Consider the following 20,850-nt stretch of genomic DNA (forward strand, 5'->3'; position numbering starts at 1 on the left):
TTGGTGTCTAACTGCTGTTGTGTTTCTACAGATGGTCCAGAGTTCCAGGAGAGTTTTGTGACATCAGGAGTTTTCAGTGTCACTGAGCTGGTCCAGGTCTCAAGAAGTAAGTCTTCTTTACCATTAACTTTAGTCTTTACCCAACTTTACTGCCACCATTCATTGTAACACCAACCCTTGAGTTTGAGTTGCACTGAGCATGTCACGTCATCGGACAACTCAAAACGGTTGTATGATTGCAGAGTTGGCCATGTGACAGTTAAGAATTCTGCGCATTGACAATACAACACTATATCCATCAAATTTGGGAAACGAGTTTTAAAAGTTACGAAAATAATAAAGGCTTTTTAAAGTTTTGATTAATTACAAATAAACATTATGACAGCAACCTAATCAGATGTGTCTTAGTGTGTTCTGAATGTTTTGCATGTTGGCGTCAGTATTTTGCTGATCACATCAGAATCTATACATCTGAATGTGATAATCTAAGGTATCATCCGTTGTCTGTCTGCTGCTCTGAACTGACAAACGCACCGTTCCCTGCTGCTGTACAACCTGACTGGCTGCTGTTGGATTGATTGAAAGTATATGTGTTGTCACAATAATGACAATTTGATTTACTTCACACTTTTACAAAATGGGAGAAAAGAAATTAAATGCAATGAAAATATAGCAGATTTAGTCACTTCAACCCAGCTAGAAAGGATATATGATAAGCAATAGGTGTTGAGTGACCTTTTAGATTAAATTGGCAGAAAGATAGACACACAAGTATTGAACCACATTGTGTTCTCCCTGTGTGTGTAGCTCCAGTAGTCACAGGAATAGGACCTAGTTTCTCTATGGGGGAGCTCCAGGGTCATCTGGCCTACGACCTCAACCAGTCTGTCAACCAGCCAGTCAGCCTCAGACGATCACTGGCCAGCACCTCATCTAGCGGGTAATCTCACACACACACACACACACACTGCAAATTGCTATACATCTGCATTGACTACCTTGCATTAACCTTTACCACCAGAACATCAGAAAGTGCACAGCCTGCTTTAATTATTCTTAACCAAATCCCAGCACTAAGCTTAACAATTATTACTTCACTAACGTTGGCCTTACCATGACCTTATACTAAGCTTAGTTCAAATGTAAACCCTAAACCCAAGACTGTCAAACAGCCTTTGAAGGAAGTTAGACCAGCCAAAATGTCCTAATCTGGCAAAGAAATCCTCCCTCTGTGTGTCCTATTTCAAGGACCCCCCTCCTTCGAAGTCTGTATTTCAAAACCAAATATGACATAACAAGGTCACAAGGCTATCCTATTCCAAAGGCTCTATAGATGCAACCATGAAATGCCACCTTCTTCTTCCCAAATGTGGAGATTATTACATTACACATTACATCATTGGTGTATCCTTTACACTGTAAAGTTTACAGTCTTCTACAGTCAGAATCTCAAATCCATTGTGTGTAGGTCACTAAGGAGTGGGTAGGAACTGAGGATGATGCTATTGTGAATCCTCAACAGTGTGGCCTTCAGAGAAGCCACTGGTGAGCACTACATCACAGCCATCTACGAAAAAAGCAATGTAATCTCCTGTTAGGTTAGCCCTCTGAAGGCCACACCTGTATAGGCAGCATCCTAACAAGGAGGATGCCCTGAAATAAGACAAAGCTTGTGGCTTGATCGTAGTGAAAACCTGAGATTTTGAGCTACTGGTTTCAACACACACGCTGAACATATTTTAACATTTACCTGTGTGAGTTTCCTCCTGGGGCTCTGGTTTCCTCCCACAATCCAAAGACATGCAGGTTTGCTCAACTGGTGATTCTAATTAGCCCATAGGTGTGAATGGTTTTTATTTGTCAGCCCTGCGATAGACTGGCAACCTGTTTAGATGTACCTTGCCTCCCACCCAGTGAGTGCTGGGATAAGCTCCGGCCCCCTGTAACCCTGGACATGATAAAGTGGATATAGATGATGGATGGATGGGTGGGATTCACTTGAAATCAACTAAACTGAATAAAATTGAGGTGCATAAAATTTTCTATTGCAACTATTGCAAATAAGTGTTTAGATTAGATTAGAACTATGGAGGAGATAGTCAGAGATAGTTAAAGAATGTATGACTGATCAGTGATTTCATTGGACTTAAGTTTTTTTATTTTTGCAGAACTTTCAAAGGGTCATTGTCATTAGCTGCACAGATATGTTTTCAGTTTTTGGTTGTTAAACTTGAACTGGTGTTGAAATGGGAGGAGAGCTGCAGCAGAGGTGTGTCAGTAATGATCAAATAAAGCAGTGCTTTTAGGGCGGCACAATAAATGGAAATATTATCAAAACTGCAATATGAGCAAGTGCAATATCCAAATCGCAAAATAAATTTTTTGATAAAGGTAAAATGTGAGCCAATGAGCATTATAATGAAGTACTGTAGTACAGAGATGCCCTGGCCTCAAAAGCTTAACAGCTCTTTTTGTGCATAATATGGTGGACAGTGTGATATATAAAAAAAACATGTTTATTCGCACTACGCTCTTTGTATACACATGTGGTAGCGATTGCCATCCATCAGGACAGTAATGTACATCATGTAACCCATTCTATGACATTCACATGCATCTATCCTGCATTAGCAAATTAGTGTTGGACGATCATAATTCCGTTCAGAACAGTCAGTACATTGAGTAGTGTGATGCAAAACTAGTCTTAAACTAATAGTCGGTGTTGATATCTTTATTATCTAACCATGACTACCATGCTTCCATAAAGCTGAACGCCCATTTTACAATGATTTTGTTCATTTGCTAAGTGGACATTTGCTTAATTGTACTTTTCACAGCAGAAAAGTATGCACAATGGAAGGATAGTTAATGACACAGAGTCACCCATTATAAGATCTAGAGAGATGCTGAGACTTAATTTTATAGCTACTGTTCTGGCTTCTTCTGTTAATATGGTTGAGAAGGAATAAACAAAGTGTTTTAAGGGTCAGTTTACTAGTCAAACTGGAGGTAAAGTCTGAGAAAATAACCCCTGATGATATCATCACATGTTATCACACCTTGGGCTTGGAGACTACAAATTTCTATCAAGTCTGCGTTGCAAACTGACATTGTGAAGTTTGAAAGATGTGGGCACTTACCCGGCAAACTAAAGATGGCGCCGGGGACAGCTGTCATGTCTCAAGCTCCTCCTCAACTTTTATTTTGTTTTAGTCTGTTATTTATTTTTGACTTTTTCGCAACATGCGCACCGCCCAAGCGAACCCTATCATACAATATGATAGAGAACAACTTTTGCACATTAGATCGTTGGTGGACAACTCTTCACCAAGTTCAACGAACAATAGGAAATATCCTGGCTTGGATTACCTGTTGGTGTACCTGAAAAATGGAGGAAACAAAGTAAATGAGGGTTGCGGGCCAGGGTCCTGGTCAGGCTGCCGGAGGCAGCTTTTATTGTGGCCGGGGAATTTAACTACGGCAACCTGAGGAAAGTCCTGCTGAGATATTACAAACACATCAGCTGTCCTTCGCGTGGTGGTAACACGCCTGACCACAGCTACATCCCAAGTCTCTTATTTGGTATTTCCTCGATCCTCGCTTGAACCAGAAGTCGTACTGGTCTGCCATCTTGCAGGCCATCCTAAATATTTTATTTCTGCTCCAAAGAGTGAGGAGGGATCTCTGAGAAGCCATAAGCGAGGGAGGCACAATGCAAAGCCCACGCAGAATTTTTATTTATTTTTTAAATGGTAGAAAAGTAATTGTTGTGCTAATATAAATACATTTGTAATAATAGGAATGACAGCTATAGGAAAAAAAATGTCAGTATTAGTAACAGAGCCAATAACAACAACTGTAGTAGCAGTTGTCATGCAGGAACACGGGGGCAGCAGGTGGCGCACAACCACAGACCCAGTCTCTGCAGCTCCGGAGGCAGAAATACCTGCGACAGAAGGAGAGAGAAGAGAAACGAGAAAGCACAAAACTACGGGAGAGAGAAGATGTTGAGTTAGGAACATGCAGTAATGGAATAAAAATGCATACAGATGGAGAGGGAGAGTAGGAGAGAGGAAAGAGGCGCATCATGGGAAGTCTCCCGGCAGTCTAGGCCTATAGGAGCATAACGAAGGGATGGTTCAGGACTCGCCCAAGCCAGTCCTAACTATAAGCTTTATCAAAGAGGAAAGTCTTAAGCCTACTCTTAAATATGGAGATGGTGTCTGCCTCCCGAACCCAAACTGGGATCTGATTCCACAGGAGAGGAGCTTGATAACTGAAGGCTCTGGCTCCCATTCTACTTTTGGAGACTCTAGGAACCACAAGTAACCCTGCTTCCTGGATTTCTGCATTTCCTGCATTTCATAATCTGTTATTTCCCCCATTAACTTTTATTATGGATACAATTACAGTCAGAGAGAGTAGGAGAGTCTGTCTGTCAGCAAGGAACACTTTTTACATCATTTATCATCATTTCCATTCAGTGACATGTGAGGTTGATAATTCCTGAGCGTTGAGTTTGATATGAGTTACATAATTTCAATTTTCCCTGAAACATTTAGACTAATAAATAATTTCTAATGTTCAAAAGACACCATAATCATATTCTGGGTTATTGAATAATTATTATTATTATTATTGAATAATAATAATCTTTCCTCGGCTGCATTTCATTAGTCATTTGACATGCCCTTGTTGACTTCCCCTCTGCACTTGCCCAGGTGCGTTCCATTTAAATCCCCTGCTCCTCCCCACCCCACTTTCCCTCTGCTCTAGTACGACGCATGCTTTTACGTAATACCAAGGGCTGAGGGGAACTGAATGAGTGGAAGTGGAACTGCTAATGAGATGCAGCCCTTGTTTCTTCTCTCCTCTCATGGTTTCATTGTGTCTCTCTATGCCTCCCCGGTGGGAGGGACTAAGACCCAAGGAAAAGACGTGAGGGAAACGTGGATGCAATTAAGAGACATCTATACTGGATGCACCCATAGACACAAACACAGCCACAGTCATTAGCTACATCAGCAAATGCATCGATGAAGTATCAAGGATTACTGTACGGACATTCCCAAATCAGAAGCCATGGGTTAATGGGGAAAACTGTCTGTGCCAAACTTAAATCATGGACCGACGCATACAGTACAACTCTCCGGAGAGCTATTAGCAGTGCTAAGAGACAATACAGGTACAGAGTGGAGTCTAACTGGGTCATTCCTGAATTGGAGGACAGTTTAGGCATCAACACAATTGAAAAATTGCCCCTTTATTTTATCATTTTCTGTTATGTATTTAAGAAAAACAGGTAATAAGCCAGCTCAGGCATCAAAGGTCAAAGGTACACTTTTTATGAGATGTTTTATTTGTTGTGTGCTATGCTTGGCGCAACTCTGTTACCAATACTCAGGAACCTGAAAAAAGCATTTTTTAAAATAATGATTAATAAATCCTTTACCATTAAATAAAAAAGTCACATTCACATTTTACAATCATTTAATTTCAGTTAAGACTTGACATAAAAAATTAAGCAACTTTTGAAATCTATCTTGCCCAACTTTTCAATAGTCACGTTTTTTTTTGTTTTTGTTTTTTTTACTAATTTCAGTATTTATTTTCAAATATTTGCTCCAATACATTATGCATATAATCATTCAAACTATTTAAAGGACAATAGGTTAAACCCTAAATAGAAATGATATGGTAACAGGGTTGCGGAAAGTAACAGGATCGAATGGATACTACTTTGTAGATCATGACATAAATGTGACAATTGAATACTCAGGACCACAGGAATGTTTAATAATATTTTATATATATTTTCCATGAAGGATCAACAGGATGAGTAGGAATGCTTTAAAATGTCAACAAGACCACAAACTGGATCTGATCAAATATTTAATGGACAAACATAAAAAATAGTCATATTACAGTAGGCCGACAACCTGGCATTAAAATGAATGAGCATATCTAAAATATTCGTGAACTGATCAACATTTTAGAAAGCTGATGTTATAATGTTCAGATTTCATTTTTGTGACTGGCCAGAGTATTCCCTATCTCTCTTGCGATGGCCATGTGGCGTGAGGTAACTTTCTCTGGGGGAGGAATGAGGGCCAGCAAATCCTCGTGTAAGTGATACCAACGGAGATTGTCTCTTAACGGCCAGAAAAAATGGTTTCCTATGCATACATTTCACCTGGTAGTGGGTCTCATTCACCTCTTGGATGATCCCTGGGTGTGATCGTACACCAGGGCACACCATTTCTCCACAACCTCTGGACTTTGCCACTGCACTTCTTCTGGTGTGCTCTGTATGGGGTCTTCTGTGTGGTCATTCAACAGTCCCCTCGTGTTTCTTCCTCTGGTACCTGCAGACATTTTCATTTGCTTTGTCCACGTCCTCCTTGAAAATCCAAAAACCTCCTCTGCCAATCTCTGCAGCCTGTACTTCAGGATTTTGCTGGTTATTATTCTTGCAATGACTTGTCTGTCACTCTCTCTCTTTGAATGTGCGTACTTGGTACGTACGTCCTCAGCTACTGCTGTATGAAACAACAGGGTTCTCCTTTGCCGAAGCAACTTGTTGACTTTGGATCTTGGATTTGGATGCTCCTTTTTCAATCGTTTGAGTCGCTTTCTGTATTTTTCTGTTCACTGTTCGACTTTCCTCAACTGATTCTGTAGTTTCTGTAACCTCCTGTTTAATTTTGCTTTGGGAGCCCTTCTCCCAAGATCATGCTGCCTAAAAGAAATATGTAAACATAAGTATATAGTCACTTAACATTTCACCTGCAGCAAAATAGACATTGCCAGCCATTAACTGTAACCATATAAATACTTTCATTATTGATTTCACAGTAGCAACTTGCAGGTAGTACCCAGTAATTAAAAGATACATACTCCATTCATGACTCCAGCATAAGAAACTGAGACTGGAGAGAGACTGGACAAAAAAACAGCCCCAGACCATCACACTACCACCACCATATTTTACTGTTGGTATGATATTCTTTTTCTGTTACTTTTACGCCAGATGTAATGGGACACACACCTTCCAAAAAATTCTACTTTTGTCTTGTCACTCCACAGAGTATTTTCCCAAAAGACTTGGGGATCATCAAGATGTTTTCTGGCAAAAATGAGATGAGCCTTAATGTTCATTTTGCTCAGCAGTGGTTTTTTGTCTTGGAGCTCTGCCATGCAGGCCATTTTTGCCCAGTCTCTTTCTTATGGTGGAGTCATGAACACTGACCTTAACTGAAGCAAGTGAGGCCTGCAGTTCCTTGGATGTTGTTGTGGGGTCTCTGAATGGCTGAAGAAGAACAAAATGAAGACTTTGGAGTGGCCTAGTCAAAGTCCTGACCTGAATCCTATTGAGATGCTGTGGCATGATCTTAAAAAGGCAGTTCATGTTCAAAACCCTCCAATTTGGCTGAATTACAACAATTCTGCAAAGATGAGTGGGCCAAAATTCCTCCACAGCGCTGTAAAATACTCATTGCAAGTTATTGCAAACGCTTGATTGCAGTTGTTGCTGCTAAGGGTGGCCCAACCGTTATTTGGTTTAGGGGGCAATCACTTTTTCACACAGGGCCATGTAGAAGAAAGAAATCAGGAAGGGGGCAAACACTTTTTCACACCACTGTATGTACTAAGTACTAGCAATAGATGGTGCATGCAGTGGTACTACTTGAAAGTCATAGCAAACATCATACTGATACAATATTACAATACTGTTTCATTATCGAAAATGCATATCTTTTGGTAGATAAGAGGTAATTCAATTCAATTCAATTTTATTTATATAGCGCCAATTCATAACAAGTTATCCCATTGAATTTGTCATATAGATCAGGTCTAGACTGTACTCTTTAGAATATTATTTACAGAGACCTAACAATTTCCACCATGAGCAAGCAAGGAAAAACTTCCCTTTAACAGGCAAAAACCTTGAACAGAACCAAGGCTCAAGGTGGGCGGCCATCTGCCTTGACCAGTTGGGTTGAGAGAGAGAGGGAGAGAGCAGCAGGAAGGAGAACATACAGTAGCACAATGCAAATTCCACATAGAGATTTAAAATAATGGTAGTGGAATTGATAATAATATTAATATTAATAAAATAATAGTAATAATAATGATAGGAATAATAATAATAAAATAAGACTAATAATAACAATAATTGGTTGTCGAGCAGGAACATGGGGGCAATAGATGGCTCGCAATCATAGATCCAGATTATTAATTATTTCATGGGGATAAAGGAGTTTTCCTCAATAACCTAAAATTCTGTCCTGACCTTGAAGTCCCAGATTGAGAGCTGACTGGAGATTCTGGCCTGACTGGAGTTGTTGGTCTGACTGGTGATTCAGGGCTGACTGGAGGGGTGTTTAATCCTTCGAGTACCTTTTTCCTGACATTACTCCTCTTATGAGCCTCTTTCCACTATTTTCACTGGGCGCTCTAACACTGCAATCTTTTTGCCTTTTCTTTTTCCCTGTTTCTACGTCTTTCCTCCACTTCTCACTCTCTTTTCCCAAGTACTGCTGTCTCCTCTGTTTATCAGCATCACGCCTGGCACGGTAGCACCTCTGCTTTTTAGCAGCGTTCAATGGTGTCTAAGAACTCTGTAGAAATGAATTTAAAATTTAAAAAATGTCTATTAACCTATTGAAAATGATCTTAACGTGATTTAAACACAGTTCAATTTGACATTAATTATCACATCCAGGTAGTTTTTGCAACCTTAACATGCTCAATTTATATTCTGGACAATATGGTAATACATTTAAAACATGTACATTATGCTAAATTATACATGCACATTTAATTTTACTATAGATAATAGATTGTCCCTTCTGAGTGAATTGAAGGAGATGCAACCCTGTTACTGCAGTGCAACCCTGTTACTCTAATTAAAGTAACAGGGTTGCAAATCAATGCTAATGTTAGCTTTTTCTCAGGAATAGATACTAACTGTGGAATGTAATGTTACTGTCGAGGTCAAAGACAAACTTAGTTATATGAATAAAAACAGAAAATGAATGTGCCTTATTCTGATAATATGAGTTACAGGGTTGCGTTGGTTATAGTGATACACTCAGTCAAGGCTGAAAAGAAAACATAAAAAATAGAAGAGAGGACTTACCTTTGGTCTACCCAATGGTTTGATGGATGTCATTTCCTCTGTGTCATGCAACTTACTGTTTTTTTCTCTTCCTGTGCCAGGCTAAAAAGGTTTCAGTAACAGGGTTGTGTGCATGTTGTGGGACACAACTTCTGTGCATAATACTATTATTTAAAATATGTTGATGATTAAACAAATTGTTTGAACAATTACAAGAGACAAATATCAACAAAGTCATACCAAATAAAAGTATATTTAAAACTTATTTTAACTGTTATATTTGACATTCAAGTTGGTCACTAAGAAGGTGGGACAAGAGGAAAAATGCCATTTTAGGGGGTGCTCATGAGTTATTTGGTATATTAAATAATACTGGAACCACTTTTTCTACAACTATATTTACATTGTGTCTCAGCAAAAGTATAATTTACACAACAACTTCTTGTTTTAATATTTTGTGAAATTTCATGGGTGGGACAGAAAATGTCCTCCAATTCTGGAATGTCCCATGTCACATGTGGTCTGGACTAATAACTATTATAGACTACAAAAGCAAAACCAGCAGTGCTGAGATAATGTCTGCATCTCTCCCAGATGAACTGAACACTTTCTATACACTTTCCGGCTGAGGTGGTATAAAAGGCCTAGGACCCCTGCCCACTAATAATATCCAGGGCAGATGTGTGCAGATCCTTCAAAAGGATTAATCCACGCAAGGCACCTGGACCTGAGCTCTCAAAGTGTGTACAGATCAATGTTTTCACAGACATTTTCAACCTGTCACTGCTCCAGTCTGTAGTCCCCACATGTTTCAAGAAGTACACCATTGTCCCTGTCCCCAAAAATACCAAATCCGTCTGCCGGAACGACTACTGCCCAGTAGCCCTCACCTTCACCATTATGAAGTGCTTCGAGCGGTTAGTCAAAACCTTGATCACCTCCTCCCTCCCTGACTCACTGGTCCCACTTCAATTTGCATACAGACCAAAGAGATCAACAGATGACGCCATCGCCCTAGCCCTCCACACTGCCCTCTCCCACCTGGACCTGAGGAACACATGTGAGAATACTGTTCATTGACTACAGTTCAGCATTCAATACCACTGTGTCCTCCAAGCTCGTCATCAAACTCTGAGTCCTAGGGCTCAACACTGCCCTGTGTAATTGGATCCTGAACTTCCTGATGGGCAGACCCTAGCTGTGCGGATGGGCATGACTACATCCTCCACTCTGACTCTCAACAACAGCGCCCCTCAGCACTGCATGCTCAGCCCACTCCTATACTCCCTGTTCATGGACAACTTTGTGGCCACCCACAGCTCCAATACCATCAAATTTGCTGACGACACAATCGTCATCAGCCTGATCACTGCAGACAATGAGACAGCCTACAGAGGTGAGGTCAGAGCCCTCCATCTCAAAGTCAGCAAAACAAAGGAGCTGACTGTGGACTACAGGAAGCGACAAGGAGAAGGACACGCCCACATCACCATCAGCGTGACTACGGTGAGGAGAGTCAGCAGCTTCTGGTTCCTTGGGGTTCACATCAGCAAGGACCTGACCTGGACTCACCACACCGACACCATCACAAGGACAACAAGACAATGGCTCTTCTTCCTCTGCAAGCTGAGGAGGCTCAACGTGGACTCCAGGATACTTTGCAACTTCTACAGGTGCACCACTGAGAGTATCCTGACTGGCTGCATGACCACCTGATATGGCAGTTGCACCAACCTCAACTGTAAGGGTTAACAGAGGGTGGTGAGAACTGCTCAGCACATCACCAGGATAGAGCTGCCTCCCATGGAGGACCCCTACACCCAGCGGTGTAGGAAGAAGGCCAACAGGATCATCACAGACCCCGTCCATTTTCCTGCTGAACCGCACACCCACCTGGACAAGCCGGCAAGCACGGTGAGGATCATGTTTTTTGACTTCTCCAGTGCTTTCACCACCATCTGGCCAGCCCTGCTGGGTGAGAAGCTGGCAGCGATGCAGGTGGATGTCCCCCTTGTGTCCTGGATTGTTGCCTACCTGACTGGCAGACCACAGCATGTGTGCCTGCAGCACTGTGTGTCGGACAGCGTGGTCAGCAACACTGGGGCACCTCAGGGGACTGTCCTCTCTCCCTTCCTCATCACCATCTACACCACGGTCTTCAGCTACCACACAGAGTCCTGCCACCTTCAAAAGTTTTCTGATGACTCTGCTGTGGTGGGATGTATCAGCAGTGATGATGAGACTGAGTACAGTGCTGTGGTGGGTAACTTTGTTTCATGGTGTGAGCAGAACCATCTGCAGCTCAATGCGACAAAGTCTAAGGATCTGGTGTTACTACAAAGGGCAAAGGCACCAGTGACCCCGGTTTCCATCCAGGGGGTCAGTGTAGACATTGTAGAGGATTACAAGTACCTGGGAGTACACATGGACAATAAAGTCTGTGGTGGCCAGTGCTATCCTGTATGCTGTTGTATGCTGGGGCAGCAGGTTGAGGGTAGCGGACGCTAACAGACTCAACAAACTGATCCATAAGGCCAGTGACATTGTGGGGGTGGTGCTGGACTCTCTGTCGGTGGTGTCAGAGAGGAGGATGCTGGCCAAACTACATGCCATCTTGGACAGTGTCTCCCACCCACTCCATGACGTGCTGGTCAAACAAAGGAGTACCTTCAGCGGAAGACTCATCCACCCAAAAAGCACCACAGAGCATTCCTGCCTGTGGCCATCAAACTCTTTAACTCCTCCCTCTAAGTGTTAGTCTATGATTAACATCTCTGCAATACTTGACATAACTGTGCAATATTCTGTGTTAATACTGCTGTGCAATATACTCTTTTTAGTTGAAAATTCCCTATTTATTGATATTTATTCATACTTTTATTACTGCTGTGCAATATCCTCCATCTCATTATAATCTTAATCTTAATAAGCTACACTTAACTTGACAGTTCATGCACTATTACTTTATACAGTATTATTATCATCAACCGGTAAACCCACTTTGTACTTCACACTTATTTTAATTTTATACTTATACCCACTTGGTACTTAATTTATTTTCTGACCTGTATTATAGTGTATTATATTTTTTGCTTAGTACTTCTATTCCTGTGTGCACTGACATGATAGTGAGCTGCTGTAACAAAAGTGTTTCCCCTCGGGGATCAATAAAGTATTTCTGATTCTGATTTTCCTAATCTTTCTGCTTTCATCACTTCACACAGTACACCATGAAACCATGATCCTAAATGTCTGAGTGTCTGTATATGTGTCTGCAGGAGTAAGCGTCATAAGTCTGGCTCTATGGAGGAAGAGGCTGACAGTCCAGGAGGGGAGTATTACCACTCACCTTCCTCTCCTGCCAGCAGCTCCAGGAACTGGACTGATGACATGGAAGGAGGTAACAGATAAGAACAAGAATAAGACTTATAGTGTGGAGACACAAATAGCATTTATTACTAAAGAATGAGAATAACTGAAGATTTTACTTACGTACTGAAATCATGTCTGGCTGCTTTGTTTAACACCCTCCCTATGCTGTGCTAAGCAGGATAAAGAATACTGAGTTTATTGTTTTTTTATTCACTGTTGATCCTTATAGATCCGTTCTGAAGGACCATACCTGTGTTTGTTGTACCTAAGTTGCTCTGCCATTGTAAATTTTTTATCACTGTCATCATATATTATATATATTTATATATATCACTTTTATGAGGAGTTTTTTATATATAAACAACTTAAATTACAAAATTCAAAGCAGAAGTAGATAAGCATTCCTTTTATTCTGTTTTATATATTCTGTTTTAGTTATCATGGATAACTGAGGTTAACCCTCTCTCTCTCAGATATAATTTCTCTGACAGCTAATGCTAACTAACAAACAAACTACACAGATCTGTCTACCAAACTTCCCAACAATATGCAACGGGTGTCATACCCTGGAGGTGTCATCATGGCATCTCAAAATACAGACAGAAATTCAAATCCACCAACATAAATCAAAATCTATCAAGTGCTACTCCACAGAAACTCTGAGGCAATGTTTCAAATTAACAAATTATTAGTGCATACATGAAGTTCTGTGTCTAGCTATGCATCCCCAACAAAACAGTGAAACTCTACAGCAACAACCCATGTTCACAAAAGAAATTCAGCTTTTATATACGAATGAAAACTTTGCTTCAATTTATGGGGACAAAGAATAATAGTTTGTTCCAAAATATGAGCTGAGGTCTGAAATCAAGAAACTCAAACTACACTAATTCAAGCCAAACTACACAAGAAAATGAAAGACAGTCATGAATGATGGAGATCAGAGGTAATCAAGATCGAGTTATCATCTATATAGTGACAGCTCAGCTGCTGCACATGTACAGTATATACAAGCACACAAAATGGCAAGATGCAGCAATAGCAATGGAGGCTGACCACAACAGAATTAAACTGGTGCTCAGGCTCCCTTTTATTATATTCTAGCTCTAAATGTAAAACACAGATTTAGGTAGTTACAGCAGACTGATTAGGATTTTTATACAGTTCATCAATCCATTTTACCCAACCACCAATTAATAAATTAATCATCTTAAAATCGGCAGGGGCATCAGCAATCGCTGATCATCTCTTTAATCGTGAATAATCAGTATGATTGTCAACTGGCACCAACCCAGTCTGTGTTGTACCAGAGTGTCATGGTGAAGAGGGAGCTGACCCAGTAGGTGAAGCTTTTAATTTACAAGTCGATTTACATTCCATCTCTCACTTATGGTCATGAGCGTAGCGTAATTCATTTTATCTGATAAGTGCTAACATGACAAGAGGTTGACTGGTCAGGTTATTCTGGGCTTAGGGCCACCTGATCACCGAGCCTACAGTGCACAGAACATAAACACAACCGCAATGTAGTAACATAATGCTTTGGAACGCACCATCATTAGCTTGTAGACACAGGGAAAAGGTTCAACAATAGGCAATATGAAAATGCCTACCATTAAATGAATGAATGACATTCAAATACTGATGGCCCAGTAGATAAGTGGTTCTGGCCAGTCAGGAACCAGAGTCATTATCAATTTTAGACCAGTTCCAGTCCCTACGTGTCACTTTATTTCCACAGCATCTCAGAGCATGGGCACACTGGCTGTCTGGAGTTGTGGGAGTTTTCCCACTGGTCCACTTTACAGCAAACACAATGCAGTGCAATGCACACCTGACTACTGTATAGTGTGTAGTCATGATTGACCTGCTTTCAGCATAGATGATTTGTCATGAGATGGGACTACTTTGTGGTGTTGTGGACCCAGTGGTGTAGTGAGTAAGGCTTCCCACATTTATGTAGGAGGATTGGAGTTTGAGTGTTAGTTTACTATGTACTCTCTTGCTATGTAGCATAGTACCATTTCAAAATAATGCAACTTATTTTCTCCAATATTATGCTTATGTTTCTGCTATTTGTTCAACATTTTAACATGCTTAGTTATTTAAATATTAATATTTTATAAATATTGGAGGTGGGTACTGGTCTGAGACAAAAGTCTGGGTTAATTTTTCTTTCTAAGTCTGAGGCATCTATTCATGGTGGTAAACTGGCATAAAAGACCAATAATGCTTATAAGATTTTGCTGCTGTTATGTTGCTCTTTAAACCAACAAGTTATCAAATAAAAGGGGTCCAGCACCTTTGGTGCTTGCAGCAATAAATATGTCTGTGTGTGTATGTGTGTGTATGTGTGTTTGTTTTTGTGTGTGTTTTAGGTCTGTCTCCTCCAGTGAAGAAGGCAGAGCTGGACAGTCCCTCCTCCCAGGAAGACTCACCAAGACTGGGCTCCTTCACTCAGCACCACCGGCCAGTCATAGCTGTTCACAGTGGTCAGTAACACACACACACACACGCGCACACACACACACACACACACACACACACACACACACACACACACAAATACATAATTTACTCCCATAAGGAGAACACAAAGAATTTATTGTATTGTTTCTCTCCCTCTCTGTCTCGTCTCTCTCTCTGTCCAGGTCTGTCTCGGAGTCCCCACCCCTCCTCATCTCTTCATTTCCCGTCCTCCTCCTACTTCCCCCATGGAGCAATCCGCTATCCTCCTCACCTCGCCCAGGACCCCCTAAAAGATCTGGTCTCATTGGCCTGCGATCCTGCCAATCAAACCCCCAGCTCGGTGAGTACAACCAGTCAAAAGGTCAGCTCTAAGAAGAGTACGTCACAAAGCTCCAAATATTGTTCCCTTTCTCCATTACTACTTTAGCTGGCTAACAGCTAGAGTTTTACGACACACATAATTATACAAGTCTTTGCAGACACATTACACAACAGAGTCCACCTCTAGTCTAGTTCTGTAAAACAAAGAAAACCAATACCAGGCAGTTGCAGTGCCATAGTGCCAACAGTTTCACACCTGCAGTTCTGGACCTACAAGAAAGAAGAGTAATACCAGCAGCAGTTTAGAACTGCAGATGAAGACACCAATGTGCACCATCTACAGACAGAGAAAGTAAAAGCTACTACAATTTTTACAGAAGCTAAAACACCACAATAAAAGAAAATTAACTATGTAGGTTAACTAAAATCTGTTTGGTGCTTAACATCTGAATTATAAACTTATATTGAACTCATATTGAAAACCATGACATATTAGTTGTATATCGGTAGAACAGGTAGCTCTACCTGAGAGAGAGAAGAAACAGCAATGGTAAAAACAAATAAACAGCAGCTGTAACACTCATTGTAACACCCAAGTATTACATTTGCAGCAGCTAATACTTGTATTGACTGCTGAGGCAGCATCAAAATGTCTACATCTTCAGATTTCCACTGTTGCTGCTATCACTTTACTCTCCTCTGGGTGGTGCAGGTTGGCATTTATAGAACTAGTCAGACCAAACAGCTCCCCCATGTGCAAAATCTGAAGCCTGCTAAAGGTGAATGAGTGTGTTTGTGACAAGTCAGTTCTGTGAGGTTCTATATAACTCTATAAGCAACCACTTAGTCAGTAGCACCTACTTTGTATGTGACACTCCCTGTGAGTTCACGTCTACACATAATCATAGTTTAAGTTTGTTGCAAACATGATGGAAAACTGCTTATAAAAGCCTTTTAGCTTCAGATTGCAAATAAATTAAAAATGTTTGGGTTGTATACTTTAGGACTATACTGATATACTATATAGATAAAAAGTATAACAGTATTGCAGCACATAAACTGCAATACTAAACAAGAGTATATTTGGTTGTATGTTTTTCTGATTTTTCCAGCTGAATGGCAGCAACCAGGTTAAAGTGCCCAGTCACTACATCTCCTCTCAGATGTTGGCACCCCCTGGACCAGCACCCTCCCTGGCTCCGCCCCCATCCTCCCTCCCCAGGCTGACACTGCCTGCAGAGTCAAAGGCCACTACCACCTCCTCTGATGGGGGAGCAAACTCCCCCACATCACCCAGTAAGTGGTCAAAACACTAACAGGCTTCCATCAACAGTATTGATGACACAATATATATGTATATACATAACCTTTTGATGGGTGTTAGAATAGAATATGTTACCATTTATAGACCCATATTTGTATATCCAAATACAGAAAATGTTGAGATGCAAGTGCAAAAGAAAGATAACACAAAGGGTTTAGTGTTGTAAAGGCTCCTGGGGGGTATTCCAGATGGAGAAAAATCTACAGTATGTGTGACATATCCTATATATACAGATATACAGATATAGATAACACAAGTAAACACAAAATGCAGTTTTTAAATGAAGGTTGTTATTATTAAGGGAAAACAAAATCCAAACCTACATGGCCCTGTGTGAAAAAGTGATTGCCCTCTAAACCTAATAACTGGTTGGGCCACCCTTAGCAGCAACAACTGCAACCAAGCGTTTGCAATAACTTGCAAATGAGTCTTTTATAACGCTGTGGAGGAATTTTGGCCCACTCATCTTTGCAGAATTGTTGTCATTCAGCCACATTGGACGGTTTTTGAGCATTAACTGCCTTTTTAAGGTCATGCCACATCTCAGTAGGATTCAGGTCAGGACTTTGAGTAGGCCACTCCAAAGTCTTCATTTTGTTCTTCTTCAGCCATTCAGAGGTGAACTTGCTGGTGTGTTTTGGATCATTGTCCTGCTGCAGAACCCAAGTTTGCTTCAGCTTGAGGTCACGAACAGATGGCCAGACATTCTCCTTAAGGAGTTTTTGGTAGACAGCAGAATTCATGGTTCCATTTATCACAGCAAGTCTTCCAGGTCCTGAAGCAGCAAAACAGCCCCAGACCAACACACTACCACCACCATATTTTACTATTGGTATGATGTTCTTTTTCTGAAATGCGGTGTTACTTTTACGCCAGATGTAATGGGACACACACCTTTCGACTTGGAACTCTGTCATGCAGGCCATTTTTGCCCAGTCTCTTTCTTATGGTGGAGTCATGAACACTGACCTTAACTGAGGCAAGTAAGGCCTGCGGTTCTTTGGATGTTGTTGTGGGGACTTTTGTGACCTCTTAGATGAGTCGTTGCTGTGCTCTTGGGGTAATTTTGGTCGGCCATCCACTCCTGGGAAGGTTCACCACTGTTCCATTTTTTCGCCATTTGTGGATAATGGCTCTCACTGTGGTTCGCTGGAGTCCCAAAGCTTTGGAAATGGCTTTATAACCTTTTCCAGACTGATAGATCTCAGTTACTTTCTTTGTCATTTGTTCCTGAATTTCTTTGGATCTCGGTATGATGTGTAGCTTTTGAACATCTTTTTGGTCTACTTCACTTTGTCAGGCAGGTCCTATTTAAGTGATTTCTTGATTGAGAACAGGTGTGGCAGTAATCAGGCCTGGGTGTGGCTAGAGAAATTGAACTCAGGTGTGAAAAACCACAGTTAAGTTATCTTTTAACAGGTGGGGCAATCACTATTTCACACAGGGCCATGTAGGTTTGGATTTAGTTTTCCCTTAATAATAACAACCTTCATTTAAAAACTGCATTTTGTGTTTACTTGTGTTATCTTTGACAAATTTTTAAATTTGTTTGATGATCTGATAATATATATATATATATATATATATATATATATATATATATATGTGTGTGTGTGTGTGTGTGTTAGATATATATATATATATATATATATATATATATATATATATATATATATATACATATATATATATCACACACACACATATATATATATATACGGCTGGATAGCTCAATTGGTAAGTCACAGGACTCTCACACAGGGGACCCTCTGGTAGAGGACCCGAGCTCGAAGGATGAGACCACCCGCGGAGGGTGAAGGACAAAGGTTTTTTTTTATATATATACAGTGCTTTACTTCGCATTACTGTCCTAACCCATGTCATGCTGTCTAGGCTAAATTTTGTCAAGGGAAAAGGGGTCCCTTTAAACTCTCTCTCTGTGTCTTCCATGTGTGAATCAGAATCTTTCCTTGTTCTTTTTTCATATTTCCATGGACTATTGTGGACCTTGTTGAAATTCAACTGGCACTTGAACATTTATTGTTGTTAATTATTATTTATATTAGTCCATATAAGAAATTATTACCTTCTAAATTGATATCTAATTTTAATGGCCTTGATGGTTTTGAAATTTAACTGGCACTTTACCATATAGGCCTGGGTTTTGTTATTATTTCTGTTAGTGCATATAAGAAATACACCTTTCAAGTTGACAGTCAATGGCCTTGATGGCTTTATTAAAAATCTGTAGTTCACAGGAGATAATCCTGTGATTATTACAAGCTTCAATATTAAGAAGAAAAGAAGCGATTAATCACAGCAAATTGCGCGATTAATTAGTTAATTTTAATAAAATTTTAATTATTTTTTTTAATCAATTGACAGCCCTAATAAATATATATAGAGGTACTCTATATATATGTATAGTATGTGTGTATATTTTATATATATATATATATATATATATGTGTAAATATTTTTTTATTTATCAACATTTACTTCGACTACAGTTAAACTCCACAAAAGTCGATTACTCATAAATTTATAATATTCCAATCTTTAGGACCACTTACATTACTAATGGATTAGAAGTCAAACAAACCTTATGGGAAATTAAAAAAGGGATGGAATAAGATGTTTCCTATACCTTTAAATAAATAAATTGAAACTGAACCTGGGTTGCAATCACATTAAAATATCCCTACAGCCAGTTGTCATTCCAAATCACTAAGAACTTTTCTCACCATGCATTTAGTTGTGACAAACTTTAGAAATACGCAGAGACAGAGAGAGAGATAGAGAGATCAGGATAGAGTGGTAGCTCAGAAGGGAGGAGATGGAGGTGGAGATGGTGTTAGAAGTTGTGGAGGTGGACTGTTAATACTGTAAAATGCTCACTGTAATGTCAGATCAAAAGACAGAACAGTGCAGTAGCAGGTTACAAGTTTGTCTTCTGAAGGACCACACAAGTCCCTGCTGGGGCCGACACAAGCCAGTTGGTTCCCCTAAACAGAGTTCAGCGGGTCAAGCAGCTTTGTAGGTTTTTGGTTTGCTTTGGTGAACGCACTGTGATCTTTTATTTTTTCTGTAATCTTGAAATATTGGTTGTCTTGTTCCATACATAAAATGTTCAATGTTTGTTGTAGTCATCCTTATTGTGATGTGATTTCACAACCACTTGACCAATCACTATCAAAAGCACTGCAGGTAAGTACCAGGAACTTGCATTTAGTATCACCTACCAAGCAGAAATGTTGTCCAGAAACTTGTCCGAAAAGCAGAGAACAGAAGAAACAGAAGCAGAGCCTGTGACTATGGATACACTTTACATTATATTTCATAAAGTTCTGGTTTAATAGTACCAGGTGATGGAAATTTGTGAATATAGCAATTTGCCAGTTCCACAATCTGGAATACCTCTCAGGTCAGATGTTAACATGTCAGCTGGGTGGAGTTTGTCTTCCTACCTGCAATAGACAGACAATAAAGAAAGAGAAGAGCTGGGCAGTAATCTGTCCAGTGAAAGGTAGACTCACCAACATCAGATCTGTTGCCTCTGTTGTCTATTTGGTCTCCCTAGGTACAATATAAAACAACCAAAGACTGAGTGAGAAGATGAACATAAGTATCCAGTGTGAAATAAACTTATTCCCCACCAGTGATCATACAGACAGCAGAGTTAGATCAGAGTTGTATTAGGATCAGGGGGTGCCATCATCTGAGAGGAGATGTAGTGACTGGATAGGACAGGATAAATCCATGACTCAGTTAGGGAGATTTGATGCAATTCTCTTTTGTAGCTCGTTTGTGATATGGACAGATTTTGTTAAAAGTACTGCCTCATGCAACTTAACAAGTGATATGGAATTATGAGAGACATTACGAGACTGATGTTGTTAACGCAAACGCCCTCAGCATACTCGGCCCCTGGGACCCCCCCTGCCAATCGCACCTCCTTCGTTGGAGTCACCCCTCGAGACCCAGGTGGACTCTACCAAGCCCAGGTTAGTATGGTTCATTTCACATTGTCAAGCTCAATTTAGGGGGGATTTGATTGACCCTACAAAACCCAGATTATTGGAAGGTTAAGAGCCTTCAGGATCTGTTAAGAAAACAAATAAATTCCCACTTACTCATTAGTGGTATCTAGCCATGCAAATATTTGCAGAAGATGCTTCTATATGCTGAGGTTTCGATATATCCGCCTCTGAAACTTCTGCCACTCCCAAAATACAAGAGAGGT

At 40.3% G+C, this 20,850-nt stretch overlaps 1 protein-coding gene across 7 annotated transcripts in view; it reads left to right on the plus strand.

The window, feature by feature from the left end:
* The window catches only part of nfic (nuclear factor I/C), an 80,523-nt gene that overhangs the window by 44,771 nt on the left and 14,902 nt on the right, over nt 1-20,850 (plus strand). For 4 of the 7 annotated variants that reach the window (XM_044199028.1, XM_044199026.1, XM_044199025.1 and 1 more), the window contains 6 exons: nt 32-106; nt 808-940; nt 12,400-12,521; nt 14,872-14,985; nt 15,145-15,302; nt 16,396-16,579. In XM_044199028.1, the coding sequence (XP_044054963.1) occupies nt 32-106; nt 808-940; nt 12,400-12,521; nt 14,872-14,985; nt 15,145-15,302; nt 16,396-16,579 (786 nt within the window). Of the gene's footprint in view, nt 1-31; nt 107-807; nt 941-12,399; nt 12,522-14,871; nt 14,986-15,144; nt 15,303-16,395; nt 16,580-20,522; nt 20,612-20,850 lie in introns of those variants that run through there. The other 3 variants (XM_044199029.1, XM_044199024.1, XM_044199030.1) reach the window with 2 other exon arrangements.

The sequence above is a fragment of the Siniperca chuatsi genome, linkage group LG6, assembly GCF_020085105.1.
Source record: "Siniperca chuatsi isolate FFG_IHB_CAS linkage group LG6, ASM2008510v1, whole genome shotgun sequence".
Classification (NCBI taxonomy): domain Eukaryota; kingdom Metazoa; phylum Chordata; class Actinopteri; order Centrarchiformes; family Sinipercidae; genus Siniperca; species Siniperca chuatsi.